At 44.9% G+C, this 27,408-nt stretch overlaps 2 protein-coding genes across 2 annotated transcripts; one reads left to right on the top strand and one right to left on the bottom strand.

Moving 5' to 3' along the window:
- Window positions 1-6,297: 6,297 nt before the first annotated feature.
- Window positions 6,298-9,447, top strand: LOC139918609 (apolipophorin). The gene is made up of 6 exons (XM_078287636.1): window positions 6,298-6,396; window positions 6,671-6,833; window positions 6,943-7,052; window positions 7,238-7,363; window positions 9,070-9,201; window positions 9,385-9,447. The coding sequence occupies exons 1-6, from the start codon at window positions 6,358-6,360 to the stop codon at window positions 9,445-9,447; spliced, it is 633 nt and encodes a 210-aa protein (XP_078143762.1). The 5' UTR covers window positions 6,298-6,357.
- Window positions 9,448-9,716: 269 nt separating this feature from the next.
- Window positions 9,717-27,192, bottom strand: LOC139918603 (V-type proton ATPase subunit d 1-like). Its single transcript, XM_071908029.2, has 8 exons — window positions 27,017-27,192; window positions 25,664-25,832; window positions 12,602-12,780; window positions 11,805-11,884; window positions 11,465-11,542; window positions 11,103-11,279; window positions 10,899-10,976; window positions 9,717-10,408 (listed from the first exon to the last, which is right to left on the bottom strand). Exons 1-8 carry the CDS (start codon window positions 27,144-27,146, stop codon window positions 10,247-10,249), a joined length of 1,053 nt encoding a protein of 350 aa, XP_071764130.2. The 5' UTR covers window positions 27,147-27,192; the 3' UTR covers window positions 9,717-10,246.
- Window positions 27,193-27,408: the final 216 nt, after the last annotated feature.

Raw genomic sequence — 27,408 nt, 5'->3', positions numbered from 1 at the left:
GTCAATATTGGGATAAAAACTATAAAGTCTAGCATTAGTGAAGTCAAACTGGAGCACCACATTAAGATGAATCAGTTCATGTCTGGCATACATGCAGCAGGTGTATATTAAACTGCCTTCCAATGATTGTCTGACATTTTCACCTAAATCATTGTCCCCAAGCCTTTTAGAGTCTGGCATAGGCAAGATGTTCTTATTGGTTTCAGACAGAAGTAACAGACTGCTGCAACCAGCTATATCTGAAAAACAGTCAAAATTCTTCTGGACATATTGTTTGATTTGGAGGTATCTAAAGAAGTGTCTGCTGAACTGGGACAAAATCGATATAGTTATATAGTATAGGTAGAGCCAGGCTTTAAGCGCTTCTGGGTCTTTGTAATGCTTAGTTTTTTTTGTTCTGTGAGCTTTATTACCGTACTTCAAATAAAAGCAAAAGAAATAATGTTAAGTATAAGCATCTGTAAGGGTTTCATTTCTGTGTTCTGTGGTCATAAACTGAGGCTGGGCGGTTTGTTCATCTGAAGGTCAGGGCTCTCAGCCTGTGGAGCCAGTCGGAGGAGATTAATGAGACCAAGGTGGAGCTGAAACAGCCCTTCACCTCCACGCTGTCCCGGCTCTCCCTCCACACGCTCTCACACGTCTCACAGAGGGAACAACGCAGCAGCCACCAGGTACACACAGTCTGACATGTACATGTTGCACTACCAAAGGTTCCATCTCAGCATATTTAGCCCAGTAATGAGTCTAACAGTTCTTATCAATTGATTTGACATATTTTGACAAACTAGGACTCATGTTCTCAAAACAGGTAGCACAGCCATGTGAACACAAGAGGTTTTAATTATGAAGATTGTGCCAAATGTACAGAATTGTGTGTTGTGTTTTGCAAAAGGTCTGATTTAGAATTGCAATCTGAGTGAAAAGCAGAAATTGTGCTTGTATTTTTGCAGAATTGGTTTAAGAGTTTGGGACATTAGTGTCAGGTTTTTGTCATTGCATCTCAAGTTCCGGACTTAAAAGTTAGACTATTAATTAAAGGTAATATTTTTGCACTATTTTCTACTATTTTCTACTATTACAATTTTTTTTTAAACAAGTGACACTATCTTGAAATAAGGTGGATTACTATAGAATCAAGATAATGTCACTTGATGCCAGAAACATCTTGACACAAGTTGATTTGTACTGGAAACAAGTGAAATTATCTCACTCCATGGCAGATTTCTTTCCTCTTGTTTTAAGAAAAGTAAGATTTTGAGACTTGCACACTTGTTAAGATTTTTTTTTAGTCATTATATCTGACATTCTTATCAAGAGTGCCTAACAGTGAGTGAGCAGGTAGGGTTTCAATATCTTGACAATGACAGGAAACATGGCATCTGTTACGGACGATGTTTTCAGTAGAAGCATCACAGTGCCTTCTTTTTTTTTTTTTTTTTTTTTTTTTTTTTTTTTAAATCTTTGTTACTGTGCCCCCAGACCCATCTGTCATGGGACAGTGTGGTGCCGGTGAATATCTCCCTCAGCCTGAACAAACGGTGGCAGGACAACTCCAGCAGGGGGCAGGCGTGTGCTCTGTTCTCATCCAGACAGGTAGGTGAACCCTCTCCAAGTTCAAGATAGAAAGCTCTTCATAAACATCTACATCAGAGTGGGCTGAACTGTTTATGAAGTGCCTTGCCTTGTGTGTGTGTGTGTGTGTGTGTGTGTGTGTGTGTATGTGTGTGTAGACGGTAGTCTCTTCTCTTAAAGGTTGTGTCTCAGTAGGCCAGGAGGGAAACTCATATTCCCAAAATGCTGAACTAAGGTGGGACAACAGGAGTGTCAAGCAAGGCATGAAGTACCAGGTACTAACAATATCAGTGTTGGAAAGTCTTAGTTTTTCAAGGCAGATCCTGCATGGACATAATTCATTTAAAGACAAATTGATCAGCATGAATGTATACTGACTGGAAAGACATAAGTTTAGGATGTCTGGATTTTTGAAATATCTCTGTGTCTGTTTCTGTGTTGTGTCTAGAATGGTCTGAGGGGAATGCACAGTCTCCAGATCAGTGCCGGGCTGGAGAACGTTTCCCCTGCTCCCTGCCCTTCACACAGCCTCCTGGCCAAGGTCCAGACCAACCTCAGGGACCGGCTGGAGCACACAGTGCTGCTGGGTCTCTGCCCCCCGCGGCCCGTGAGTCCACACCTCTCTGTCCTTCGTATTTAGTTTCTTTTGTCATATATGCCCATGGTCATTTCTTTCTGCTGTGACAATTGAGTTATTTTATCTCTCCTGTAACATCCGGGGTTTTTGCACTTTCTCCCCGTGTTCGCGTGGGTTTCCTCCGGCTGCTTTGGTTTCCCACATTTCCAAGACTTTCAAGTCAGGTGGATTGGAGACGCTAAATTGCACATAGGTTTGAATGTGTGTGATTGTCTTGTCTATCTACGTTTGCCCTGTGATGGACTGGCGACCTGTCCAGGGTGTTTTGCTGAACACCCTAAATAGGAATAAGCGGGTAAAAAAAATGAATGAATGGATGAATATAACATCATGTATAGAGATGCTCAACTTGGTTCACAAAAACAATGACTAGAAAGTAGAATGCAACAGTGTCTTTTCTTATATCCACAGTGGAACCTCTTGATCTGAAAGGCAGACTTCAAGCTGACCGGTCTATCAAATAGGCAATGTGACAAAAAAACATACAGTAACTTCAACAGCAAATAAGACACAGAGGATTTCAAAATCTGTGTGTACATTTCAATATGTTCAATATATGTATGTTTTGTTATTTTGGATCGACCAGAGTTTGAATAAACTGCAATGCCATAAACATCATCATCACGTCATCCTCCTGTACGAGTTCCTTATCCAGAGGGTTCAGACCAGACACACAAGGTGCCGCTGTGCTCATTTCCTTTCCTCCAGCTCTCCTCTCTGTGTGTCTCTCAGACTCTGTCGTGGTCCGGATCCCACAGAGTGAACTCAGGAGAGGAGCTGTTTTACACGCAGACTCGCCTGTCAGTGACGGGACGACCCTACCAATGCAGCCTCACCCTCGCCCTCACCAACTCCTCTACTGTTCATGGCACCAACATATCCCTCTTCTCTGAGGTAAACTACAACGACCCCATAGAGATTCATTACTAACCTAGTTAGGTCTCTGTTGTTTGTTACATCATTTCTATAGCTTTTCTGCTAGCACTTCCTAATACCTTTTAGGCTTTCCTTGCTAAATGTCATAATTAGAATTTGATTAAATGGTATTATATGCTGCAAATGTTGCCACTGTGTGTGTGTGTGTATACTCCGTAGTCAAGGATTGGTAATTGGAGTGTGGAGGTGGGGGGCAGCGCCTTGTCTTCACCCCGGGGTTCCGGGCTGCAGGTCCAGGCCAGGCTGGACCGCAGTGAGAACTTGTGGCTGAACGGGACGCTAGAGGGCAGATGTCTTCAGACCACAGCAGGTTATAGGAATGGTAAATACTGAATCACTTGTGCAATATACCATGAGTCTGGTTTAAGTTTTGAGCTTGGTAAAAATAGGAATCACTTATGTGTACAAAGTATTGTATTGTGTGTGTGTGTGTGTGTGTGTGTGTGTGTGTGTGTGTGTGTGTGTGTATGTGTAGGTTCAGGGCTCGATGAGGACCTCACCGTAGCGGTGTGTGTGGACACAAATTGGAGGTTGACCTTAGATGTGCAGAAACGAGAGGACCGAGGCAAACCTGAGGCTCTTGGCAGCGTCTCCATGGGAACAGCCAATCAGAGCCTAGTGCTGAGAGCCCATGGCTGCTCACAGAGCCTATTTGCAGTGGAGGTATGGCCAACAGAAAGTGGGCTAAATTTACCATCTCAAAATCAAAATCAACCATATGGCAACGGGAAAAATGTTGTCAAGCCAGTTGCTTAATATTTACATTTTCACAGGCGCGAGTTCACTACTTGAGCTCTCAGATAAGGAATAAGCTGCTGGAGAGAATCAAGACGTTACAGCATCTCCTCATGGAATTCAGACGGCAGGTAACCACAACATACAAAGTAGATGGAGACTTTAAACAGATGCTGTAGTCTTGGTTTAGGCTTAGCCATGGCATAAGGATCCACTTCAGAATTTTACAGCAGATATCATCATGATGTACCGCACTCATGGGCAGCATAGTCCTACTGTGTTTCTCTTCTGCACTTTCTTCCCAGTCTAGAGACAGCGAGTTGCTCCAGGAGCTGAGCGCTGTGCCCCTTCATGTTACCCAGCGAGCGGAGGCTCTGCTGGGGCAGAGAGAGAGAGGTTTGTGGGCCCCGTGGAGGAGCAGCCCCCTGCGCCACATCCTGACCGACAGCCTGCCTCGCTTCCTCGGCCTGCTGCAGCACGCCTCGCTGCTGGGACAACAGGAACTCAGGAGTGAGTCTGGATAGCTGGTGACTCCGCCCTCTGCGCTACTCTCTACTCTCTCAAAAATGCAAAGAATCCCTTCATGGACAGAAAGAGAGCCATAGAGAGCCATAATTTCTTGTCTATTCCTTCCATAGCCTACAGGGGAGGTTCTGTTACATAACAACAGGTATATGAGCTACAATGAGAGGAAGAGGGTGACACAGTTGTGCATTTATAAACACAGTTGCTTTAAATGTTGGAATGTCCTTGGTACTCCAGTCAGGACGGTAGAGTTACTCCCCGCCTTACATCATCTTTCTCCACTACTTTATTTTGAAGCAAAAAAAAAGGACTTCTACCTATCACCTCTTTTGCCTTTCTTTTCTTTTCTATCCCTTTTCTCTTACATGATCACAGGAATCGTGTTACATCTTTTGTCAGGACACTCTGTCTCTGACCCTTGCACTCCTTACTGTTTCTTTCTTGTCACTTTGGTGATCTCGGAAGCTTATTCTGCCGTTGCTCTCATTATCAGTCTAAGAGTGTGAAGCTAAATGCTTCAAATGTAAAAATGTAAACAGTGATCTTCCCCATCCTCAGGGCCACTGGCCACTCTGGCGGGCGTGTACCATGATGTGACGGGCCAGAGGCTGGAGGCTTTGTGGAGGCAGGCGGTGTCGCTGTGGACAGCCAGGCTGGCGGGGGTCCTGCCTCCTCTGCTGGAGAATGCCCAGCTGAGACCGCTGGCTCAGGCCGGCGTCGCCAGCCTCAGCACTGCCATGGAGCTGGTGAGGAAATGCTTTGTAGTGTCTCGTTTTGTGATTGAATATTCATCACCTGGGGACCGATTGTCTGTTGGTTCATTCAAAGCATTTTTTTAGATGTTTTCACAGCGTGTCTGTGTGTGTTTTTGTGTGTGTTTCTGCGTTCACATGGTTGTGTCCATGCTCATGCCCGCATTTGTGTATGTATTTGTGTGTGGCTGTGTGTGTCTGTGTTTGTGTGTGTGTGTGTGTGTGTGTGTGTGTACCAGGCAGGCCAGCAGACTTTCCACTGGGTTGAGACCAGGTTGGCAACAGCGCTGTCTGGAGTCAGAAAACGCCTGGCATCTGTCTACAAACTCTCCCCCAGGTACTCCACATGTCTGAGACCTGGAAGATGAAAAGATCCCATCCTTCCACTCATTTACAAAAATACGACAACAATAGGTTAGGACGTCAAAAGGATATTCTTTTGATGTATTATGGCTGTGTTGGTTCCAACAGTGAACAAGAGATAAAGAGATACAAATGTTGTGAAATGTGACGTGACCACAAGCTTCAAAATGTTGTGAATTATATGAATCTACTGTAAGGTGAGCCAGGGACAGACAGAGGTAGGGGAACTGTTCAATTTATTCCTGTAATAAGTTATTTTGAACAAAATGTTCTTGGCTTTCCAGTGAGTGTTCGGTGTTAGTGGCTGCACCCCTGCCGCGGGTCGCCTGGTCCAGAGTGGCTGAGGCTGGAGTGGTGGAGGTCGTTTTGGAAGAGTGGCTCCTGAGGCCGCTGCAGGCCCTCGCTTCTGTCAGGCCCACCGCTGAGCTGTACCGCCTCAAGAGGAGGATCATGGACAGTCCTTTCAAACGTAAGCCAGGCTTGCATTTATGGTTTTTGTACTTTTTTGAGCAATTTTATGAAGGGATTAAGCAAATCGCGACATTAGTGCATTAATGCTGTCCTTAAATAGAGGACTATGGAACTTACATATTTTTGCTGTGTCCTTATAAGTCCGTCTGTCTGTCTGTCTCTCTCTCTTTCTGTCTCTCTCTCTCTGGCTCTCCACCAGACCAAGCTCTGTTGGTAGCAGATCAGTTTGTAGTGTCGTTTGATGGGCGCCTATATGAGCTGCCAGGCTCGTGTCCGTTCCTTCTCGCCCAAGACGTCACCCAGGACCCCTCCTTCACACTGCTGCTCGGGTCAGACCCGCACTCGCAGCGCGTCCTTGTGGTTGAGATGAACAACAGCACCATCAGCATCCAGCAGAATGGACAGGTATGCTTTACTGCTGCCAACAAACAGCAGTAAAACAGTAAAGACAGAAAGCATGATTTAAGGAGCATTGTGATAGATCAGCAGGCTGATCGTGTTCTTGCAACATTGTGGGGTCCAGCTTTCCAGCAGCCTATTTGTCCCTGATTCCCTACTGTGTGTGCCAGGAAAAATAAATTATTGCAGTTTTGTATTAGAAACATTACTGCAGACAAGGTCTCTGAGAAGTTGTTCACAAAGGGAACATTTACCAAGGAGAAAATGGTTGTGTTTGCAGGTGAAGGCCAACTGCCACGCAGCGCACGCATTCCACAATGAAAATGGAGTGGCTATCAAAAGAGGTTCAAACACTGTGGAGGTGTCCAATCAAAACGGAGTGTCAGTGTCATGTGATCAGTCGCTTGATGTGTGCAGCCTGACTCTCGATGGATGGTTGCATGGTAGGAAAATGAAAGATTCCATATGATTTGCAATATACATGAGCTTCATTGCTGTTAACTTCATACTTTTTAATGACATGTAGTAAAACATTTTTACATGTCTATACAGGAATGTCCACTGGTCTCTTGGGGACCAATGACAATGAAGCAGGGAACGATTTTCCATTGCCTGATGGATCTCAAGCTGGGAAGATGGCAGACTTTTTCTATAGCTGGCAGGTAGGGCAGAGAATGGCACTGCTTGTACATCCAGTAGAGACAGAGGGGAATCCTGTTTGTGTGTGTTTGTGTGTGTGTGTGTGTGTGTGTGTGTGGGGTGGTGGATGGCAGGAAATCGCTTGACATCACAGTATCCATTTTGTCACCTGTGCAGTCTGGTGATGATCCTTTGTCTGTGTCTCCAGATGAGGCCTGAGTGTATCAGATCACCAGCCATAACGGAGCCATGTTCTAAAGTAGCAACGAGCCCAGTGAACTGTGACCTCCTATTCTCTTCCCCTGATTCTCCACTGAGTTCCTGTTTCAGAGTGGTGAGTAGAACAGCACAGCTGAGTCCAGTTAGCAGTTTTGCACCTTGCATTATCTTAAATTAAAGGGATATTAAGTAATCCATTACCTTTATCGACCAATATTGGGAATCTGTAGGAATTGCAACAACATGGATTGAACTTTTTTCCAATGCACACCCCCCACTCCTCCCATCTCCTTGAGTGATGGTTGCCCGTATTTGACACAATAAAGTCACTTTTTCACAATAGAGATGAGTAAGCTAGCTAAGTAGAGCACAGATCTAACAGAAATGTCTAGTGAAGAGGTAACACATCGCAGTGCAAAATACTGTAATAGTAATACTGTTTTGCCATTTGCTTTTTGGCCTGAGAATGAGGCTTTATAGCCTTAGTAGGTGAAATGTCTTGTGAGCAGTTGAAAATGGGAATAGATAGGGGAGGAAATTGTCTTGAAACTCCAATGGGCGGGGAGTTTTTGTTCCAAACAGAGTATGGGCAGGACAGTGAGTTCTGAAAGCCAGAAATCTCAGAACTTGGCTCATTAGTATTGATCAACAGCCCTATCAATCAACTGCAGACACGGTAATTTTGTGCTATGGGGCAGTAAAAATCTCACTCATCACCCCTTTAAGTATACAAGAATGTTTTTTCCTGTTAGATTGGTCAGAACATGGAGCAGACTTTGTCATAACATGGATCTACTCAAAAAATTCTCATCGCAGATTTTCTGAGCACCATGTATTCTAATTTTCTGTACCCTCTTGCACTAATCACAGTGTTGTCATACTAAGCTATTATTTTCTACTGAGGTTTGATCTGAGAAGGAAATCATGCCAAAATTGCCAAGATGAGCAGCAGGTCGTGATGGTTATCAAACCATTGACATATACTTTCAAATTCATAGCAAACTGGAGTCGTTCCATAGAATCTCAAAGCTACTTTCAGTAGTTTCAGTCTTTAATTCAGGTGAGCTAAGGGCTTTTAACAACTGTCGTCCCCTTCTGTCTGATCATCAGTATGGATTTAATAAGAACTATTTCATAGAAATGTTATCCTACAACTTGTTGTAAAGTGATTGACACTACTAATGACATTGAACTTTACAAATTAGCACTCTACAGCCTCCTTGGACTAACTTACAGCTGGCCCCATAATTACTTTCTTGGCAAGAAACAATTAGTAGTTGTAAATGAGTGGACACTGGATAGGGCGCCAATAACGTGGTGTCCCGCGTGTTTGTTCCTGGTCTGCATTAATGGCCTAGTCATCTTCATCACACATCTTCATCAATGCATCCTGTTCTTTCTGTTGATGATACCAACTTGATCTCGTCACTTCTCTTGCGGCCTGGTCTAGGAAAAATATCCAAATAGGCACAACTAAACAATTTTTCCCTGAATATAAAACAAATCGAACTTCGTTTTCAGAAGAAGAAGAAACACTGCAACACAAATGTCCATATTTTCAGCTGAAAGAACCCGTACTAAGGTTACTGTTGGTTCCCTGCCTGGCATGAGCTTGTGATTGGCATGGACGAAATCCACTCCAGGGTTTGTGCATCTGCAAGTAAATGCATTTGTAATTGTGTAATTGAATTAGCCATACATTTAGGAATTATGGCTTGTCTTTAGTCATTGATAAATTACTGTTTGTGATTCATTGTGACTTGCATTTTTCCAACAGCATGTCTATGTGTATTGCACATCTGTTTACTGCCTCTCTGTCAGGTGGACCCTGGCCAGTTCTTGTCAGTTTGTGAGATGAGCCATTGTGGCTCTTTCCCAGGCCCATCGAGATCCCCCTGTAGATTAGCAGCTGCTTTTGTTCATCTCTGCCAGCAGAACTACATCCCACTGGAGGTCCCTGTCCAATGCTGTAAGTCATAATATTACACAGCCGAGATGTTCAAGATTAGAGTCACACTGTATCTTGTCTGTATTGCTTTACTCTCATGATGTCGCAAGTGTTTTAAATTCATTGACGCAATAGCGGCAAAAATGGCTTTTACGTTGTTTTCTATTTGTTTTTTCTTTTTGTTTCAGTACAAGTATGAAGGAAGGAAGGAAGACCTGATGAGGATGAGTGTTTTTGTCCACATCTGCTAGCTGCTACAGCTGACAAATTTACTATCTATATACCACTTCTTGAACTTCATTACTTTACTTATGCACTTACATTTCTGATTTGATTTTATACTGTATTGTATAGTCTTGTATTTTCATACCTCCTGTAATGTACAGTATTGTCCTGTTTAGACATGCTGTATGTCAGATAATGTGTCAATAATGTGAATGTGAACAATACTGACTATAACAAGTATCCTTGCAGTAGTTTATTGTTAATCAGAATGTTTGTTGTCTTGTATGATCTGCCTTTGAGTACAAACACTGAAGATATTGGTGACTGACTTGAGTGCAACAAGCTCATCCTCACAACCCAACTTCAATCAAAGGGATCAACAAATATTTTTTACATGGGATTTGATAAAGTCCATTTATTACATCATGTTGTATGCATGTTGTATGCATTCCCAGTCATTGCTCAGTCAGCTTGTTCTATAGAGCAGTGGTTCTCAACGTGGGGTCCGGGAACCAACAGGGGTCCTTGAGGGAGTTTCAGGGGGTCTCCAGCAAATTGATGAATTGTTAAACTTCAGCATTATTTCATTTACAAGAAGTTAACACCATTAGAGAATGTAGAAGAATGACTGTTTTGGTCATAGTTTCTCTGTTATCTCTCTACCTACCATACAGATAGTCATGGAATTCTGGACAAAATCATATCTAACAATAAAAATATTCTCAAATTTGGGTTTGAGAGACAAAATCTCATCAAAGGGGGTCTGTGGCTCTAATGTGGACTACATTAGGGTCCTTGATATGAAAAAGGTTGAGAATCACTGCTCTAGAGGATGGGTATGTACATGTCTATCTTGGACTTCTGTCTCTGTGTGACACACTCGGCAATCCAGACAATATTACGATTCTCCTGCTCCTTCAGTTTGACGTAGGAGTAAAATACTCCAAAGTGGAACTGCTGCAGGAATGCAAGTGTGTTCAGCTTCACCTGTACAAGAGAAGAGAGATGAAGGGACAGGCAGAGCCACACACATAGGTAGAAAGATGGGCTGACGTACAAGCAGACAGACATACATCAGTCGACTTGAAAATGTGATTTTTTCTGTTTGCAGTTGGTATGTGCTGTTTCAGCTCTATAGAAATGATGGTATATAAAGATCCACAACATTATTCACCCATAGGCCGTCAAATTATTTATCTTTTGAATTTTTCATAATGCCAATAAAAATATTTGGAGCAAGCCACCCTTCTATTGCATTACCACGCTGATGAGTGAACTTGACAAAGTAGAAATGTGACGTTTGATCTAAATGTTTTTACTTGCATTATGAAAATGTAAAAAGAAATCATTTGAAATAAATTTCTCTATGGGTGATTAAGTGTATGATGATTTTTCCTGCATTTTGCCAGCACCTCTAGGAGGTGCAGCTGTACACGGGACACTACACTCTTATTGAGAGACAACAAAGTTACTTTACCTCTTGCTCAAAGAATCTGTCCTCCAGAGTCCTGGAATTTGATCCTGGCTCAGGCTCGTCAAAAATGATTTTATAGTCCTAGAGGGCAGGTTTAGATTAAAGTTACCGCACGTCTCACTTAAATGTTAATCATCTCTCTGAGTTTATACGGTAATGACACAGCACCTGTCATAATTGGGTCCTCGCAGCTGAGTCCAGACTTACCGGGTAGCAGTCGGCCACAGCTTTGACCTGCTCATGGTCCTCTGCCTGGGCCAGCAGCCGCAGTCCCTCGGGGTGAAGTTTGCCGCAAGACGGGTACAGTGTACTCCTATCTGCACCAGTGAGATCTGTCCCGAAGGAGTTCACTGTAATGATGAAGGCCCGCCTGTCCGCCTCAAACTGCAGCACACAAACACACACACACACACACACACACACAGGTAATACTGACATAAGACGTAAGATTGAGTCCACAGACTGAAGTCCATTTGCAGCGGAAAATCACATATATATGAAAACTGAAGAATACATTCGTCATATGGTCTTAATGTAACCAGCCAACGCAGAGGAAATGATTGCAGTACCTCCAGGGCAGGACACATAATATCCTTTGTGGCTCCACCAATATTCTTGCAGAATGAGTGGAAAGACTCTAAATAAGCCTTGAAAAAAAAGAAGCAAAGGTCAGTTCTAATTGGAAAAAGACTTGACCTTTCACTGCACCATTTAAAAATTTGTGTTCACTGTATGTCAGTCCCACCCATTTTAGACCTTTTTGGTAGTTATACAGACACACATGCACAACACAATAGTAGACTTTATACTTAAGTATGTATATGTACACACACACGGAGACATCATGTCATGTAATGGAATTCACGCCACCTGATGGGTATAGTGATAATGTGGGCTCCTTATAGTCACCTTGTACAGTTTGTTTCTCAGGATCTCAGCTCCCATCTCGTCCAAGTTGGACTCAGATACAGCATCCTGGAAAAACGGAGCTGCCGCACAAACAACATCACAGTGGGCCATTTGATCATATCTCTGTGTTGTATAGCATTGTTTACCCCGCTGTTGAATAGATGGACTGTCTTGCCCAGTAGAGCTGTCAAACTGCTTCAAAGAATTTCATCAGTATTGCTTGCATAGTAGAGCTTTAGTGACTTTTATCAATACACAGGATATGATGTTACTATCCCTTGTGCCATCATCCAAGGTGAGCATTCATATGGAGGCCCAATTCAGAGTTTAACAGAATGATATAGTACCATGCAAATGAGTACCATAGAAAACAGTGTATTCCAGCCTCTCAGAAACGCCTGCCTCTTTGCCTCAGCAGACCCAAGTCCACTACACTGCTGTTTGTTACCAACAGTGTAGTGTAGTGTGTACTTTACAGTACACACTACCATCAATATTCCTTTCTATTCAGAACACTAAGTTACACACTACATCTGCACCCTACCAAGTCACACACTATAAATGTAGATAGCAGATACCCGGCCAACTCAGCAGTCCAGCCACCCTCATTGTTTATTGAGCTAAGTCTCAGGATTACGCAGAGGCCCCATGTGTGCAGCAGAGGACGGCCTTCCATTACCACTGTTAATTATCACTAGTGACCGGCAACGACTGTGTGTGTAGCATTTCTAAATCATTTTCTGACTGAGTGTCTTTGAGAAACCCACAAAGGCAGAATCCAGAAGTGGTTTGGTTACCTAGCGGTGTGTCCACCAGGATGGCTGAGTAGAGTTCGGTGGGGGTGCGGGCGATGCCCACCGCTGCCATCTGGTCGAAGGCACCTAATGGGTGGCACCGTGGGAGCAGCTCCGCCACATCCCTTTGCTTCAGGGCCCCGGTGATCAGCATCACCACATTGTCAATCATGTAGCTGTAGCTATGGCAACAAGGAAACACAGAGAACAGAATGTCCTGTTCTTTATTTTTGTGGCATTTGCTGTTATCTTTTAGCCTTCTTAAGGGTGCATTTTTCTTCACATATGCCATAGTTTTGAGCGCTGTAACTGTAAAATTGAGCACACAGATGCTTAGTGAAAGGAGGATTTTTGAATGCAGCGAACTGCATGAGGAGGATAGAGACCTTGCTGCGTGTTGATCAAGCTTCAAGAGTATGCTTTCCAGTAGATTTGGCAAGTCATAAACCCACACTGCAGCTATTTATTTCAATCACTGCAACTGATGCAAACAATAAAAAAAAAATCTCTGTTAACTTGATCACAAAATTAGACAGATGGTCTTTATGTATCTAAACCACAGTTTTTGGTTGGAAAGAAGCAGGAAACAATGCGACATGGTTGGAGAGTTGGAGGATTAGAGGGAAGAAATGAGTAATCCAATCAACAATCTTACATGGTCAACAACTTGGCCAGATCCTGGTATGAAAACTAGAGCATATGTAACTTATAGTGTGTGGGGGCAGGGACACTCAGTACCTTAGCACCGGATGCGGTTTTGGAAACTGACATAGAACAGGGCCCAGGTGTTTTCACTGCCAGCCATTTTACATTTTCCTGTATTAATAATCTCTGCTGCCAAAACAGCAAAGTAGATTATGATAGATTTATACAGGCATCCTACTGTTATTGAAATGATGTGTAACGCTTTGCTTAGGAAGTAGGATACATAATATCAATTCCAATTTATTTTGGATTAACCTGTTTCTCAGGATTCAAAGCCAGGTCAGGATTCTCCAAAGCCTTTTTAAGACATCAGATGAATTACAGCAACTATGGACCTTTTTAACTACACCTGTTGAATCCAAAATAGTTAATAGATTATTGAAGTCAACATATAAAGCGGATGAATCAACATATAAAGAGGATGAATCAAATAACCATGATGACATCAATACACTACAAGCAATCGAAAGCATGGAACGGAGAATCTCCAAAAACATTAAAAGTTTGGAGGACACTATTGCTGATAAAATAGCCGCTGCCATCAGAGAGAAGATGGAGCTTATTCGACAAGAATTTAAGGAAGACATTGTGGACTTATTCACCCGCGTCTCTAACCTGGAGGCGATCATGGAAGAATCTCCCCCCCACAGAGTCTCTGTTGGACTCCGAGGTTGGTGAACTTGATGCGCGACTGAAAGTTTTAGAAAACGGGGGCTCTAGTGCGGCAGGTGAATCTGGTGGCGTAGGAGACATTGCGCTGAATGTGGTAATTAGAAATCTCCCACACAAAGAAAATGAAGTCACACTACACTCTGTGAACTGTCTAATTAAAGATGGGTTGAAAATAGATAAAGATATAGAGTGTGTGACAGCAGAAAGGAAACAATAGCACAGCGATAGACCGGGAGTCATAATTGCCAAATTCAGCTGTCAGAATCACAAGAAAACTGTAATGGACAAAAAGGCAACGCTACAGAAAAACAAGATATACAAGAAGGTGTTCATTAATCACGACATCTCCAAACAGCAGCGAGCTATCGAGTCAAGTTTCTTTGTTATCTTAAAAGAAATGGGTAACTGATAAACTCGCTGTCCGGGGGGGCGGGTTGTGAAAACAAGCAGGCCTACTCGTAATAACAACGTGGCTGGGGAAGCTGGATCTCAGCGGTAGGTCTCATGCGGGTTTACAAAGCTGGAACACCGACATACCATCTGACAACTAGAAGGGCACTCGGAGAGCGCAGACATCCGCCAAGGTTCGTGCTGTTATTGCTTGTTCGTGAGTCGGATCCGGATCCGCTCCAAAATGTAATAGGTTCTTCCTTGGCCCATGCTACACCCTTCCACGAAGTTTCATTAAAATTGGGCCAGTAGTTTTTCCGTAATCCTGCTAACAGACAAACAGACAGACAAACAAACAAACAAACAAACGGCACCCAAAACATAACCTCCTTGGCGGAGGTAATAATAAGACACGTTCACAGTGTATACACCACCTTGGTTTGGATATAATAGGAGTGGCAGAAACGCATCTGACTGGACCTCAAGTTGCATCCGTTACTGGATACAGCTGGTTTGGACAAAACAGGACCAAACTTCATCTTCGGGCGCGTTCTGGATCAGGCGGAGTGGGCATATTTATTAGTGACCGAATATGTATGGACTATCATTGTGAAACTCTTGATGACTCTGTGGAAGGTATCTGTGGATTAAACTGACTGCTAAACCCCACCTACATAGTTCTCTGTGGCTGTCTGCTATCTACCCCCAGCCAACTCCACAGGCAGGTGGATGCAGCAGACTTCTATGAGAACCTTCTGACAAATGTCTACAGATTCCAGAAACTTGGTCCCTTCTTCATAAGACTTCAACAGCCAGTGTGCAAATGCTCAGGATTATATTGAGGGGGTGGATGCCATTGGAGAACGGAATATAGTGGACGTCTCATCAAACTCTTATGTTGCTTATCCAGTTTCTTATCAGTGCAAATTGTTGTATTCTAAATGGGAGAAACTACTGCAATAATGACTTTACATGTGTGTCAATCAAGGGGTTATCAGTTGTTGATTATATACTGGTTCCCCTATGAAAATTTGGACTGGTTTGGTAATTTTAATATAATTAGGAGCAGGGACCTCTTTACACAGGCAGGCTGTGTGTCTATTATTGATACATCCCGGGTAATCCCAGACCACTCCTGTCTTACATGTTCCATGGCTCTTCCAGCACTGTCAACACCTCCCCCCCAGCCAGCCTACCAGAGGGAAAAGCAGAGGGTCTCATTTACCACTTTTAATCTGTCCAGTATTCCTGACAATTTCTTGTCAAGTGACACATGTCAAGCAGCACTGAAGGACTGTGTAGCACAGTTAGAGGCCTCAGCAGCTAATCAGCTTACTGTGGACTCTGTGTATGCACAGTTTTGTGACATTGTAAAACAGGAGATGCGAGAACAGATCCCCCACAGGGACATCACTATTCAACATGGTCGCTCAAACAAAAAGAAGAGGATTAAAAAAAGTCTGGTGGACGCCAATTTGTTGAGGAAAAAGAGGTTCGTCTTACTTGAGTATATATTTATTAAAAGGAGTCTCATGAGAGGAAGAGATGCACACAGCACGTAGGCTACATACACTTCTTCAAAGGAGAATAGATTTGAGCTGGTCTTTATGTATCTTCCAAGGACGCACAGAATGTGCTGACATGGGAACAGGTCACAGAAAAGAGTTACAGCAACATATGTCCTAGTTTAGAGAATCTACAGATAGTCTGGGACATCCAGAAGGAATGGACATCTTGTCCTCCTGGTCCTGTAAAGGTGCGGGCCAAAGCTGCAATGAGGGATGTACAGAGGCTGCTTGACCGATCAGTCCAAGCTGCTAAAAGGCACCACTGGAGACTACAGCAGGAAAATATTCAAGAATTCGAGAGCACTGACCCAAGGGCCTTCTGGCGACATGTTAACCAGCTTGGTGTTGGTAGCAAACGCCACCACCACATCCCCTGGGAGGTCCTGGGGCCTGATGGGTCTATTCAGACTGACAAAAAAACTATTTTAGAGACTTGGAAAAATGAGTTTGCCGGCCTGTTTCAATCCACCCATCGTAGTGACTCCAGGACCCAGATCAGAGTTAATGCACACACTAACCCTGACTCCCCCTGAACCAGCATATTAGTGAGTATGAGATTGTAAAAGTTCTTCAAACAGCTAAGAAAGGTAAAGCTTATGGCTACGATGGGTTACCAATTGATGTGCTGAAAAATGGTAATGCACTGAATATCCTGCATAAGCTTTTTAATCATTGTTTTCTACATGGTGTGACCCCAGAGATGTGGAAATATGGGATCATCAATCCCATCCCTAAAGCTGGGGGAAAAGATAAAAGAATCCCTCTGAACTATCGGGGCATTACTTTGACCTCTGCTGTGTATAACGTTAGTTATGTTACCATAACTCCAGATTCTATGAGTATAGGCGTAGCCCTCTAAGAGCTGTCGCTATTGGGTTTATCCCTCTCGCGCATGCGCAGTCTGAAGATTTTCTTTCCCGCCACTTACGCTACAGTGGCTACACTCAGGTCCTCAACTATAGAATATACAGCGTCAGGACCAGAGCTCTTCTCCCAAAAGCCAGTAATTTCTTCGACCAATGTCGGTGGAGCAGGGGGCCTAAGTGTTAGAGGGCTACGCCTATACTCATAGAATCTGGAGTTATGGTAACATAACTAACGTTCTATTTCGTATAGGCTTCGCCCTCTAAGAGCTGTCGCTATTGGGTTAAGGGCGAAGCTGATGTAGTCAATACACACTGAGACACCAAGGACCTCAAGCAGGTAACACACACCTGTTCACAACCCTATAATGCGAAGCGTAATAAGGCAGGAAAACACCGGCTGTGCCATGGTTGACCTCATGTCAACCTTGTGTGGAAAAAAGGCGAGTGATAGAACACTCGCTCCACACAACACTGCCGTTACAGAATGTGAGACATTGATTACGTATCGTAATGATCCCTCATGCAGCCCACTAATCCGTGATGATTGGATTGGGGGCGCACCGTTTGGCATGTGCGTAAAAACGCCAGATCTGACAATGCGTCATCTGCGGTCTAGCACGTTTAAGACTGAATGAGTCAGGGAAGACTCAGAAACATTGCGCATAGAAACGGATGAAAGGGCACAGAGAAGCCCAAGATGCCGCTGCGCAGATGTCTGCCACCGCCATCCCTCTGAGGAGGGCCGTAGATGATGACAAGGCTCTCGTGGAGTGCGCCCGGATGCCCTGCAGCGGCTTGGCTCCCGCCGCATTGTAGGCTTGTGTGATGACATCACACAACCAGTGCGACAGACGTTGTTTTGACAGAGCCGAGCCTTGTGAATGCCCTCTGTAATTAACAAACATCCCTTCACCAAGGGATGCGCGAAAACTGATCTCTCTCCATAGCCCTCGTGGTAGGATGAAATGGCTGCAGCATACACTTTGATTGTAGATGGAGCCAAATCGTTATCTACCAGCGTCTGAAGGTAGGTTAACACGAGAGGCAGAGGACACGACGTGGGATCTGAGCCTCTCTCCACACACCAGCGCTGAAAAGCAGACCATCTACCCGCGTAACACGCTGTAGTAGAAGGGGCTCTCGCACCTTGGATAGTGCGCACCACCGCAGGGGGCAGACCTAACCTTTCCAAGCGCTCCCGTTCAGCGGCCAGGCCCACAGTTGTTGGCCTATTACCGGGAGGTGGAGGATCACACCGTCCAGCTGTGACAGTGTGTCTGCCACGGTTTCCCCGCCAACAGCTGCACCATGATTGGGAACCAAGGCGCGCTCGTGCGTTCTGGTGCCACCAGAATAACCGCTAGGTTCTCCTCCTGAATGCACGCTAAGAGGCGAGAAATCAGGGGAACTGGGGGAAATGCATAAAGGAGAGCCCTGGGCCACGGCCGGTGAGAGAAGGCATCCACTCCCAGTGGAGGATTGTCTCATGCGTTCATGGAGAATCACAGTGCGCATTGCGCATTCTCTCGTGAGGCGAACAGATCCACCTTCGCCTTCCCGAACCTGTCCCACAACTAGTGTGGGACTCAGTTTCCACTCATTGTGGGAGGGACCGCTGCAAGACATCAAGTCCGCAGCGCGGTTCTGTACCCCTGGGATGTACACCGCTCTGATGGGGAGCAGGTGTCTCTGAGACCACAGCAAGAGGCTCCTGGCTATCTCCAGCAGCTGGGCTGAGCGCACACCGCCCTGACGGTTGATGTATGCTGCTGCTGTCATGTTGTCTGTCCTCACTACGACATGCCTGTTCGTCAGCATCGGAACAAAGTGCTTTAGCACTTTGAGCACCGTGGACAGTTCCAGACAGTTTATGTGGAGGGAAGGAGGATTCTCCCATTTTCCCCCCACAACGTGAGACTCGCACATCCCTCCCCAGCCGGAAAGAGACGCGTCTGTGTACACCGATATGTGTGACGTCGCTCTCCCGAGGGGAACTCCTGTCGACAGGACACAAGGGGTTTTCCAGTATGTCAGGTCTGACTGCAGTGAGGGAGGGATGGACAGCATGCATCTTCTGTGCCCTATTGGGTCGAGACGCAGGCAACTGAACCATCTCTGAATTTTCCTCATGTGGAGGAGTCCCAAGGGGACCACCACGTGCTTTGCTCTCATGGTGGCGGAGTTCAAATCCACACCCAGGTAAATTAACGACTGGGTGGGGAGCGGAGAGCTCTTTTGCCAGTTCATGGTGAAACCCAGTGTTTGCAGATGCTGTACAACTTCCAGTGTGGAGTGCAGCTTTCTCCTGGGAGTGAGCCATAAGGATTAGGTCATCTAGGTAGAACAAAACCCTGATCCCTTTTCTGCGTAATGGCTCCAGCGCCGTTTCCATACACTTGGAGAAGGTGCATGGAGCTAGAGAGTAACCGAATGGTAACCGGTTGTGCTGGTATTGGATTCCCTGGAAGGAGAAGCGCAGAAACTTCCTGTGCTTGGGAATGACAGGGATGTGGAAATATGCATCTCTCAGGTCGATGGATGTAAACCAATCGCCGGGGCGCACGCATTCCAACACGTCTGATTGTCAACATGTCAAAAGGCAGCTTCATAATGTATTTGTTGAACAGGGACAGGTCCAAAATCGGCCTCATCCCGCCTGTTTTCTTTGGTGTGAGAAAATAGCGGGAATAAAACCCCTCGTTCTTCTCTGCTGGAGAGACGGGAGAGATAGCTTCCTTCCCCAGAAGCTCTGCTAGTTCTGCCTTCAGGGCTGTTATCTCTGATTGAGATGACATGGTCATTTCCACCACACCGAGAAATGGGGGGGGGGGAGGACTGGCGAACTGGAGCGTGTAGCCCTTTGAAATCAACCTTGACATCCATGTATTCATGGGTAACAGGTTTTGCCACACTGAGCAGTGCTCTGTAAGCGGGCACGCGCACGTCTGTGGAGCATCCGATGCCATGGTATACAGCCAGCTCGTCGCCCTCTCCGCCACAGCCCATGGGAGGGCGGAATGAAAAGGGCTGGTGTTGGCCGCGGAGCTGGGAATGTATGACAGCATCAGCGTTCTGCTCCGTGTGCTCGAAGACTGAGTCCGAAAAAGGCCGTGCTGAGATACCACCACTAACTCGCCCCAATGAGAGGGAGGTGGTTGGTAATGCTTTACGGTCAGCGAAGCACATTTTAGTAGAGGATATATTACTCGTTAAAATGTGAGGAATTGACCGGGCAGCATTGCTGCACTGTGTTGTGTGTGCGGCGGCGAGCCTCTGTGCATTGACCAATGAATGGCCCGCCGGCATCTGAAGCCCCGCCCCCACACTCGCATAGCTACCCGATGCCGCCGTGTGGGAAAACCTGTCCTCACACACGTCTGCTTGTCCCTGAGGAGAGGCAACGATGACGTCAGTAGAACGGTCCAATGAGCGAGGGAGCGGAGTATTTTGAAAATCGCCCGCTCTCGCTCGGGTTGAGCTCGCTGCACTGCGTTTTATGTGTGCGGCGGCGAGCCTCTGTTTTGTGTGGGGAGCGTGTGTCTGTGTGAAAGAAACCTCAAAAAGCTCAGTGACAGCATCGGCGGACTGGCTGAAAGGAAAAAAGCTCTTTAGGAAACAGTGGGTGGCCGTTGTGTTTCCTTGATTCAGCTGCATCGAGACACACGATCCCCGCGCCCTGTCATTGCCACTGACACTGTTATTTGCGAGGTGGCTGGGCGGTCAGGTCGGACCAGGTGCACGCTGGCGGGAGGAGGTGGTGCCGCAGCGGGTGCTCGTGGGGGCGCAGCTGCAGCAGCGGGTGCAGGGCGCCTCCTCTTGGGGCGAGCATCCCTGTGCATCGGATGAGGCGAAGGTGCAGCTCTGCCCCAAAAGGTGTGTTTCCTCACCCTCACCGCTTCCTCGGCCGCTTCCTGAAGGTGGCTGTGGCGCTTTGGAGGAGTGGTCCAAACAGCCCATCGGGGGCAATGGGACCATCCAGCAGCTCCCGTCGGATGAGAGGGGGAAGCTGAGATATGTGCAGCCAGATGTTCCGCTGCACCATAGTCTGCCACGCCATGATCCTGGACGACGCCACCGTTGTCGCCGTGGCGAGAGTCAGGACAGCCGCCATCGCTTTGCCAATGTTCGTGGCCAACTCTGGGGAAAAAGCCCCGGGCTTGGTGGCCATGGCGGAGACAGCCGAGGACAACAGGGCGATATTTTTCTGCGCCTCCGTCATCTGCGCTGCACACTGGTGCGAGCAATCAGATAGGCGGCCGTAGGCTTGGTCTTGCGGCGTCGGCGGCGAAGGTTTCCGCTTACCAAAAAAGGTAGCCTTGGGGAGGAGGATCGACGCCAAGCTTGGTTCAAGCAGCAGAACGGAGGGAAAACCTTTTTCTGTGTCCCTGTGGACCCTGGTGAAAGGTTCCCATCTGGCCACCGAAGCTCGCAGTTTTCCGGGGACGGAAAACACCGCCTCTCTGAAGGGCTGAAGCTCCAAAAACCTGGGCCAAAGCGGGGGGCGTTTGGCCGGCGGCTCCTGGACGTACACATCCCCGCCTAAGAGGCCGTGAGCAGGTGCAGTCCTTTGGCGGCCGGCATGTGGCTGGCAGATTGGAGCGGAGAGGACCGCAGCAGCGGAGCTCCTTGCCGTGGTGGGGAAGGGGAAAGCCGCAATTGCGGGGTCCCGTCCTCAAGATCAGGCTCCAGGTCTCCCAACGGGGAGACGGGAGAATCAGGAGGAGAGCCCGAGATGGAGGGAGCCGAGCCAGCTGACTCGTGCCCGCCATTGAGGATTTCCTCTGGAATATTCGGGAAGTCGTTGCTGCAGAGGATCTTGCCCAGCTACTGTCGCCGCTTCCCTCCACCTGGAGCGCCGTGAAGGCGTCCGCCCGCCGCTGCAGTTCCTCCACAGGCAGTCAAGCACAGAATTGGCAGGAGGCCTGCGGAGTCAACGCTAACCCGACGTGAACGGCGCCCAGGCAAGCCTTGCAGCGGGGATGGAGGTCCGACGGCGGGATGTAGCCGGTCCAGCAGGCGGTACACAAGCGGACAGCTCCTCCGGCACGGTGAGACGACTTCTTCATCTTCTTCTCCTTGACTGCTTGATCGCTGAAGAAATTTTGGGAGCAGAGCTCAGGTCCCGACGCTGTATATTCTATAGTTGAGGACCTGAGTGTAGCCACTGTAGCGTAAGTGGCGGGAAAGAAAATCTTCAGACTGTGCATGCGCGAGAGGGATAAACCCAATAGCAACAGCTCTTAGAGGGCAAAGCCTATACGAAATAGAAGCTGTTTTGTTGTGTGTTATTTAATCGCATCTCTGAATGGGCCGAGTCTAACAATCAGTGCCTGAAATGGGCCGGTACTCACCGGTACTGAGTACCGGCACTTCTGATTTTTGTCCACACGAGTACCCTTACTTCTTATTCCGTACCGCCACCTCCTGGTACGCCTTAGTTGAATGAAGAGAGTATCTCTCTATGAAAAAAGTGCACCATAGACTTGATAGGGCTTCATTTAAGCAGACAGCATACAGACTGAAGGCAGCGCTCCGCTCACACACGGTGAGTCAAACTGCAGCCGAAAACAAAGCTGCATAGATCAAGTGAAGAGGTGTCACTCTGGCCCTAAATTAAATAGCCTCTTGCAATTACGTGTTCTGCAATATTAAAACCATTCTACTGACGTTTTGCCTCGCAAAGGCAGATTGTAAAGAATATAATGGCTTACATTCTGATGCAGGACTTTGTGGGCAAAATGACAATGGAATGATATTAATTGTGTAGAAAAAATAAATACATTTATATTGTGAGCAGAGTGATGCCATTGCCTCTTCACTTGATCTGATGGAGCAGAGCAGTCAGTGGAGCACAGGGCCGTTAAAGTGTCAATCATGAAGAAATTCATGGTAATCAAAGGCCAATATGTCCAATCAACATTACTGGTCAGGTGCCAATAGAGAGAGAAAAGAAAATAGAGGATGTGCAAGCACAAATGAAAGCTATGTTATTGTGCCAAGGAGGAATAAATCTACGTAACAAGTTACATAATGCTAGTTTTCTTATATCATGACTGTCAACAACAAAAGGTCAATATTGCTTTGTTGCCACTACCTCCAAAAAGTACAGACAGCTCTGTCCGTCAGTTATATAAAGACAATATTGGCCTCTGTCTATTTGCATCAGTCTTCTGTATGCTTGTAAGTATGTAATCTTTCTCTGATGTAATCTTTCTCTGATATTATTACAGCACTAACCCAGCACATTTTTCTGTGTTGATTTTTTTTTAAACGGCAAGGTAGGTTAGGACTAGTTGTTTTGCAGCTAAACTGACTGCAGTCTTGTTTCATTTTCAGTTGGTTTTATTGTAGCATATATGCAATATTATATTTGTATGTAATGAAATGCATACAAAAATACATTTGAAGTGGGATATATTACCAAGATATGCATATAAATATAAATATGTCCAAGACACATGCGATGCTCATGCCATGCAACTGCTGAATTAGGGTACTGGCACCTTTTTTGGTCCAATTCAGGCACTGCTAACAACATCATAGCAGACGAACAAAATGGGTTCAGAAAGACACGGAGTTGTCTGGATCACATTGCCACCTTAACCACAATTATAGACTCTAGGAAGAAGCTAAAGAAGCCAACTTTCTGCTCCTTAATTGATTTCTCTAAAGCTTTTGACCATATTGACCAGAACTTGCTCTGGGATAAACTGTCATTACTGGGCCTAAATGGCAACATTTTGAATTGTCTTATTGCTATGTATGAAAAGGTGAAGTGTTGTGTCCGTGTCAATGGCTGTCTTACAGACTGGTTCCCAGTTGATATTGGAGTAAAACAAGGCTGTATTTTATCCCCCATTCTGTTTTCTATGTACATAAATGATCTTTCTATGTCAATCAAAGTCTTAGGTAAGGGTGTCTGTATAGATAAGGAAAAAATATCCATCCTCTTATATGCAGATGACATCGTCTTAATCTCTGAGACTGAAGAAGAATTACAGGAGATGTTAGACCTTGTCCATAGCTGGTGTCAGGATTGGAAACTGAACATAAATGTTGACAAAACAAAGGTGGTGCATTTTAGGAACCCATCAGCTCCCTTAACTTTGTTCGGTTTTTCATGTGGCCCTTCACCACTAGAAGTCGTTAAGGAGTATACATATTTGGGACTGATTCTAACAGAGTTTCTAAACTTTGACAAAACTGTTAAGCATCTGGCAATGCATGCAAATAGAGCTCTGGGTGCTATCATAGCCAAATGTAAATCTATGGGTGGCCTTCCTTTTACATGTTTTACCAAACTGTTTGAATCTCTGGTTTTACCCATTCTGACATACGCTGCTGCTGTTTGGGGTTACAGAAGCTACTCTTGTGTTAATGCTGTTTTTAACCGAGCATGCAGATTTTATTTAGGAGTTGGTAAATACACCCCAACTGCTGCCATACAGGGTGATATGGGTTGGAAAACTCTATGGCAACGCCAGTGGTCATGTTTTTTAAAGAATTGGCAGAGGCTTTGTAGCATGCCTGATAGTCGACTCTGTGTGTTTCTGTGGGCTTCCCAATTGACTAATGTAAAAAATTATATGTACACTGTGAGAACTTTTTTTTAGCTCCTTGCATATGTCCCACCTTGACAGATAGAGTCTATTCAAGAAATGACTTAAAGAATTTTGACATTACAGTGTCAGAGAGTGATGAACATAAATGGTTTCAGTTAATAAATAAACCTGAGGGTAACAAACTGCGCACTTATTGCCTATTTAAAAGTGCTTTTGATACAGAGCCATATGTGCAAAGTATCTTATCAAGGCAGCACAGAAGCGCCTTTGCTAAATTCAGATGTGGAGTTGCACCTTTAGCTATAGAAACTGGTAGGTACACAAACACCCAGCCGATAGACGGTTCTGTCCCCTGTGTAATAATGGTTCTATTGAATCAGAAGCCCATGTACTCTTACACTGTGAACTCTATACAGACATTCGTTCTGAATTATTTTTTCAACTTTCAAACCATGTTGCAAATTTTAATGAGTACGATGATTTAAATAAATTGTGTGTAGTTTTTGCTGGTAAATACTGTATCAACGAATGTGCCAAAGCTTGCCACCTCATCCTTAACAGAAGACGTTCATTCATGAGTGTCTAAATTTTATAATGCAATACTAAGATTGTTTTGTTTTTTTGTGTTTGTGTGTGTGTAATATGACTTCTATGTTGTGTGTGTGTGTGTGTGTGTATGTATGTATATGTGTATCAATGTATTTGTACGAATGTATGTACTTATGTGTGTGTATATTTGTGTGTACGTATATATGTATATATACATATATATATACATAACCCTAACCCATATATATATATATACTTATATACTGTATATATATATATTCTAGTATTTTTTTTCTATGTGTATTATTTTTAGCCGTGTCTCATAACTCTTAATGAGTGGTCCTCAACCTTTTTTTTTTTTTTTTTTTTTTTTTTTTTACTGTACTGTGTTTGTTGCCCTGTTTGTCCTGTATGTTGAGGAGTGACACGTAAATAAAAAATGATCTATCTATCTATCTATCTATCTATCTATCTATCTATCTATAAATGTGGACTCTGGAATGATTCCAAGAGCCACTCAGATGTCTGCTGTGGAGTCACTACTGTGTACAAGGTATACTGTAGGTCTCTGTAGCACCCATTTCCATCCCATGATCTGAGTTGATCCTAACCGGTTAAGAACAAATGTGTTACAAAATACATCTTAACAGATAGTGAGCCCTAAATGAAAAGTATAATTGAACTTAATGATATGAAGTGGTAAATCGATGTGTCCAGAGAAGCTGAGAGTGATGTTATGATGCCATAACGTACGTGATATAGTCAAGGAAGGTGGAGAGGGGCAGCAGGGCGGTGGAGCGCAGGCAGCTGAACTCGGCCACTAGGTTTTCCCTCAGTTTGCTGTCCACCAGGGACACAGTCAGGTTCTCACCGGAGGACAGCAGGCTGCCATAGTCTGTACTCTGCAGGTGAAGCTTCATGTCTGCACAGAGGAGAGGAGAGAAGAGGAGAGGAGAGATTACTGATGATGATGATGATAATGATGATGATGATAATACTTTATTGTCAGATCCAGTCTGAAATTTTTCTTGCATCACAGTAGCTCCATTTGCAACATCACAGAAAAGACAAAAATTAAGACAGGACACAAAGATACATACATTCAACATATAATTACAATCACAAAAGACAATATTCAAGGCCCTTCAACGTACATTTGATCTGGGATTAAGCTCTATATTTAATTTTAGGATTGACTGGTGTACAAAAGAGTGTTTCAGTCTAACCCTATTAAATCGTGGAACCCTATATCTCCGATTTGATGGTAACAGTTTGTATTCGCTGTTCAGGACGTGATTGGGGTCAGAGACGATGTTATTGGCCAGCCTTAATATGTTATTATGGTAGGCTGATTCATAGAGTTTCTCAAGTGATTGGCCTACGATCTTTGAGCAGATTTTTATTTGGTGGAGCAGTGACTTTTGACTTTGAAGTAGTGGACAAACACTTGTACCATGTATTATTACAATACTGTAGAACACTCATAATCACAGAGGCGTTTGTACTCTGCTCCTCTCTTTCTTCACTCAGCTAACACACATCACAGGTAGTGCAGTGGAGGCTGGCTCTGCTAACTGCTGCTCTCTGTTATTTCCATAGCAACATCCATGCTGAGTAAAATGTGAATGACCTGCTGCAGTCTCCAGAAATCAGGAGGGGGTGAGTTATATTTTGCACATTGACACATGGCTATTTCTGGCTGTCGACAAAATTGGCATAACTCATTGCTTCCATTGTGAGGAACAGCTGACGATGACCAACAATACACACACTCTGCACACACACGCACACACACACACACACACACACACACACACACACACACAAATGCAGTTTTTTATTCTCTCAATAACCAAAATGGATGTTTTTTTGATGCGCTCATGACAAATCAGATTATCTTCTTGAAACATGGAATTGACATTGACAGATAAGCTCATCCCTGTCAGTACTCAATTGCAGCCACTCTTGACACACACACACACACACACACACACACACACACACGCACACACACACACACACACACACACAGGGAATTACTGAGAGACACTCATTTGCAAAACTAAAAATCATGATAAAATGACATTATATGATGTAACTTCTTACCCTCAAGTGTGTCACACTGGGCCAGATTGTGATAGTCAGTGCGAGTCAGAATCCCAGCCTTCATTCCTCGAACCAGCCCCTCCAGGTAGCCATGATCCACATTGAAACCAAGCTCTGGACACACTACCATAATGCCAAACAAGCTACAAGAAGACTGGCTGCACTTCTACTTACGATTTAATTCACAAGTGTGTCTCTGTCTGTTTTAACTTCTGCATTTTCCCATCCCTGACTAACACTCATGCAGTTATTTTCCCTTCCTCTTTGATACCAAGAGATTCCACAGCCGCTCCACGTGGGTCAGCATTAACTCAAGAGTGACAGGCGTTCCTGTATCACTTCATGGTGTCAAGTGCATTTAGTCTGCAGGTAAACTACTACAGCTACAGAAA

This window comes from Centroberyx gerrardi, chromosome 13 (genome assembly GCF_048128805.1).
Source record: "Centroberyx gerrardi isolate f3 chromosome 13, fCenGer3.hap1.cur.20231027, whole genome shotgun sequence".
Taxonomy (NCBI): domain Eukaryota; kingdom Metazoa; phylum Chordata; class Actinopteri; order Beryciformes; family Berycidae; genus Centroberyx; species Centroberyx gerrardi.
The sequence above is the reverse complement of the archived record's forward strand: the minus strand, read 5'-3'. Positions and strand labels throughout refer to the sequence as shown.

Excerpts from the sequence above, each read along its gene's own strand:
- LOC139918609 (XM_078287636.1), top strand. The coding sequence starts at position 6,358 with ATGAACAACAGCACCATCAGCATCCAGCAGAATGGACAG. Across the intron at positions 6,834-6,942 it reads TCTCGATGGATGGTTGCATG|GAATGTCCACTGGTCTCTTG; the intron begins GTAGGAAAATGA and ends ATGTCTATACAG. Across the intron at positions 9,202-9,384 it reads AGAACTACATCCCACTGGAG|TACAAGTATGAAGGAAGGAA; the intron begins GTCCCTGTCCAA and ends TTTTTGTTTCAG.
- LOC139918603 (XM_071908029.2), bottom strand. The coding sequence starts at position 27,146 with ATGGTAGTGTGTCCAGAGCTTGGTTTCAATGTGGATCATGGCTACCTG. Across the intron at positions 25,833-27,016 it reads CCAGTGTGACACACTTGAGG|ACATGAAGCTTCACCTGCAG; the intron begins GTAAGAAGTTAC and ends TCCTCTGTGCAG. Across the intron at positions 10,409-10,898 it reads ACAGATTCTTTGAGCAAGAG|GTGAAGCTGAACACACTTGC; the intron begins GTAAAGTAACTT and ends TCTCTTGTACAG.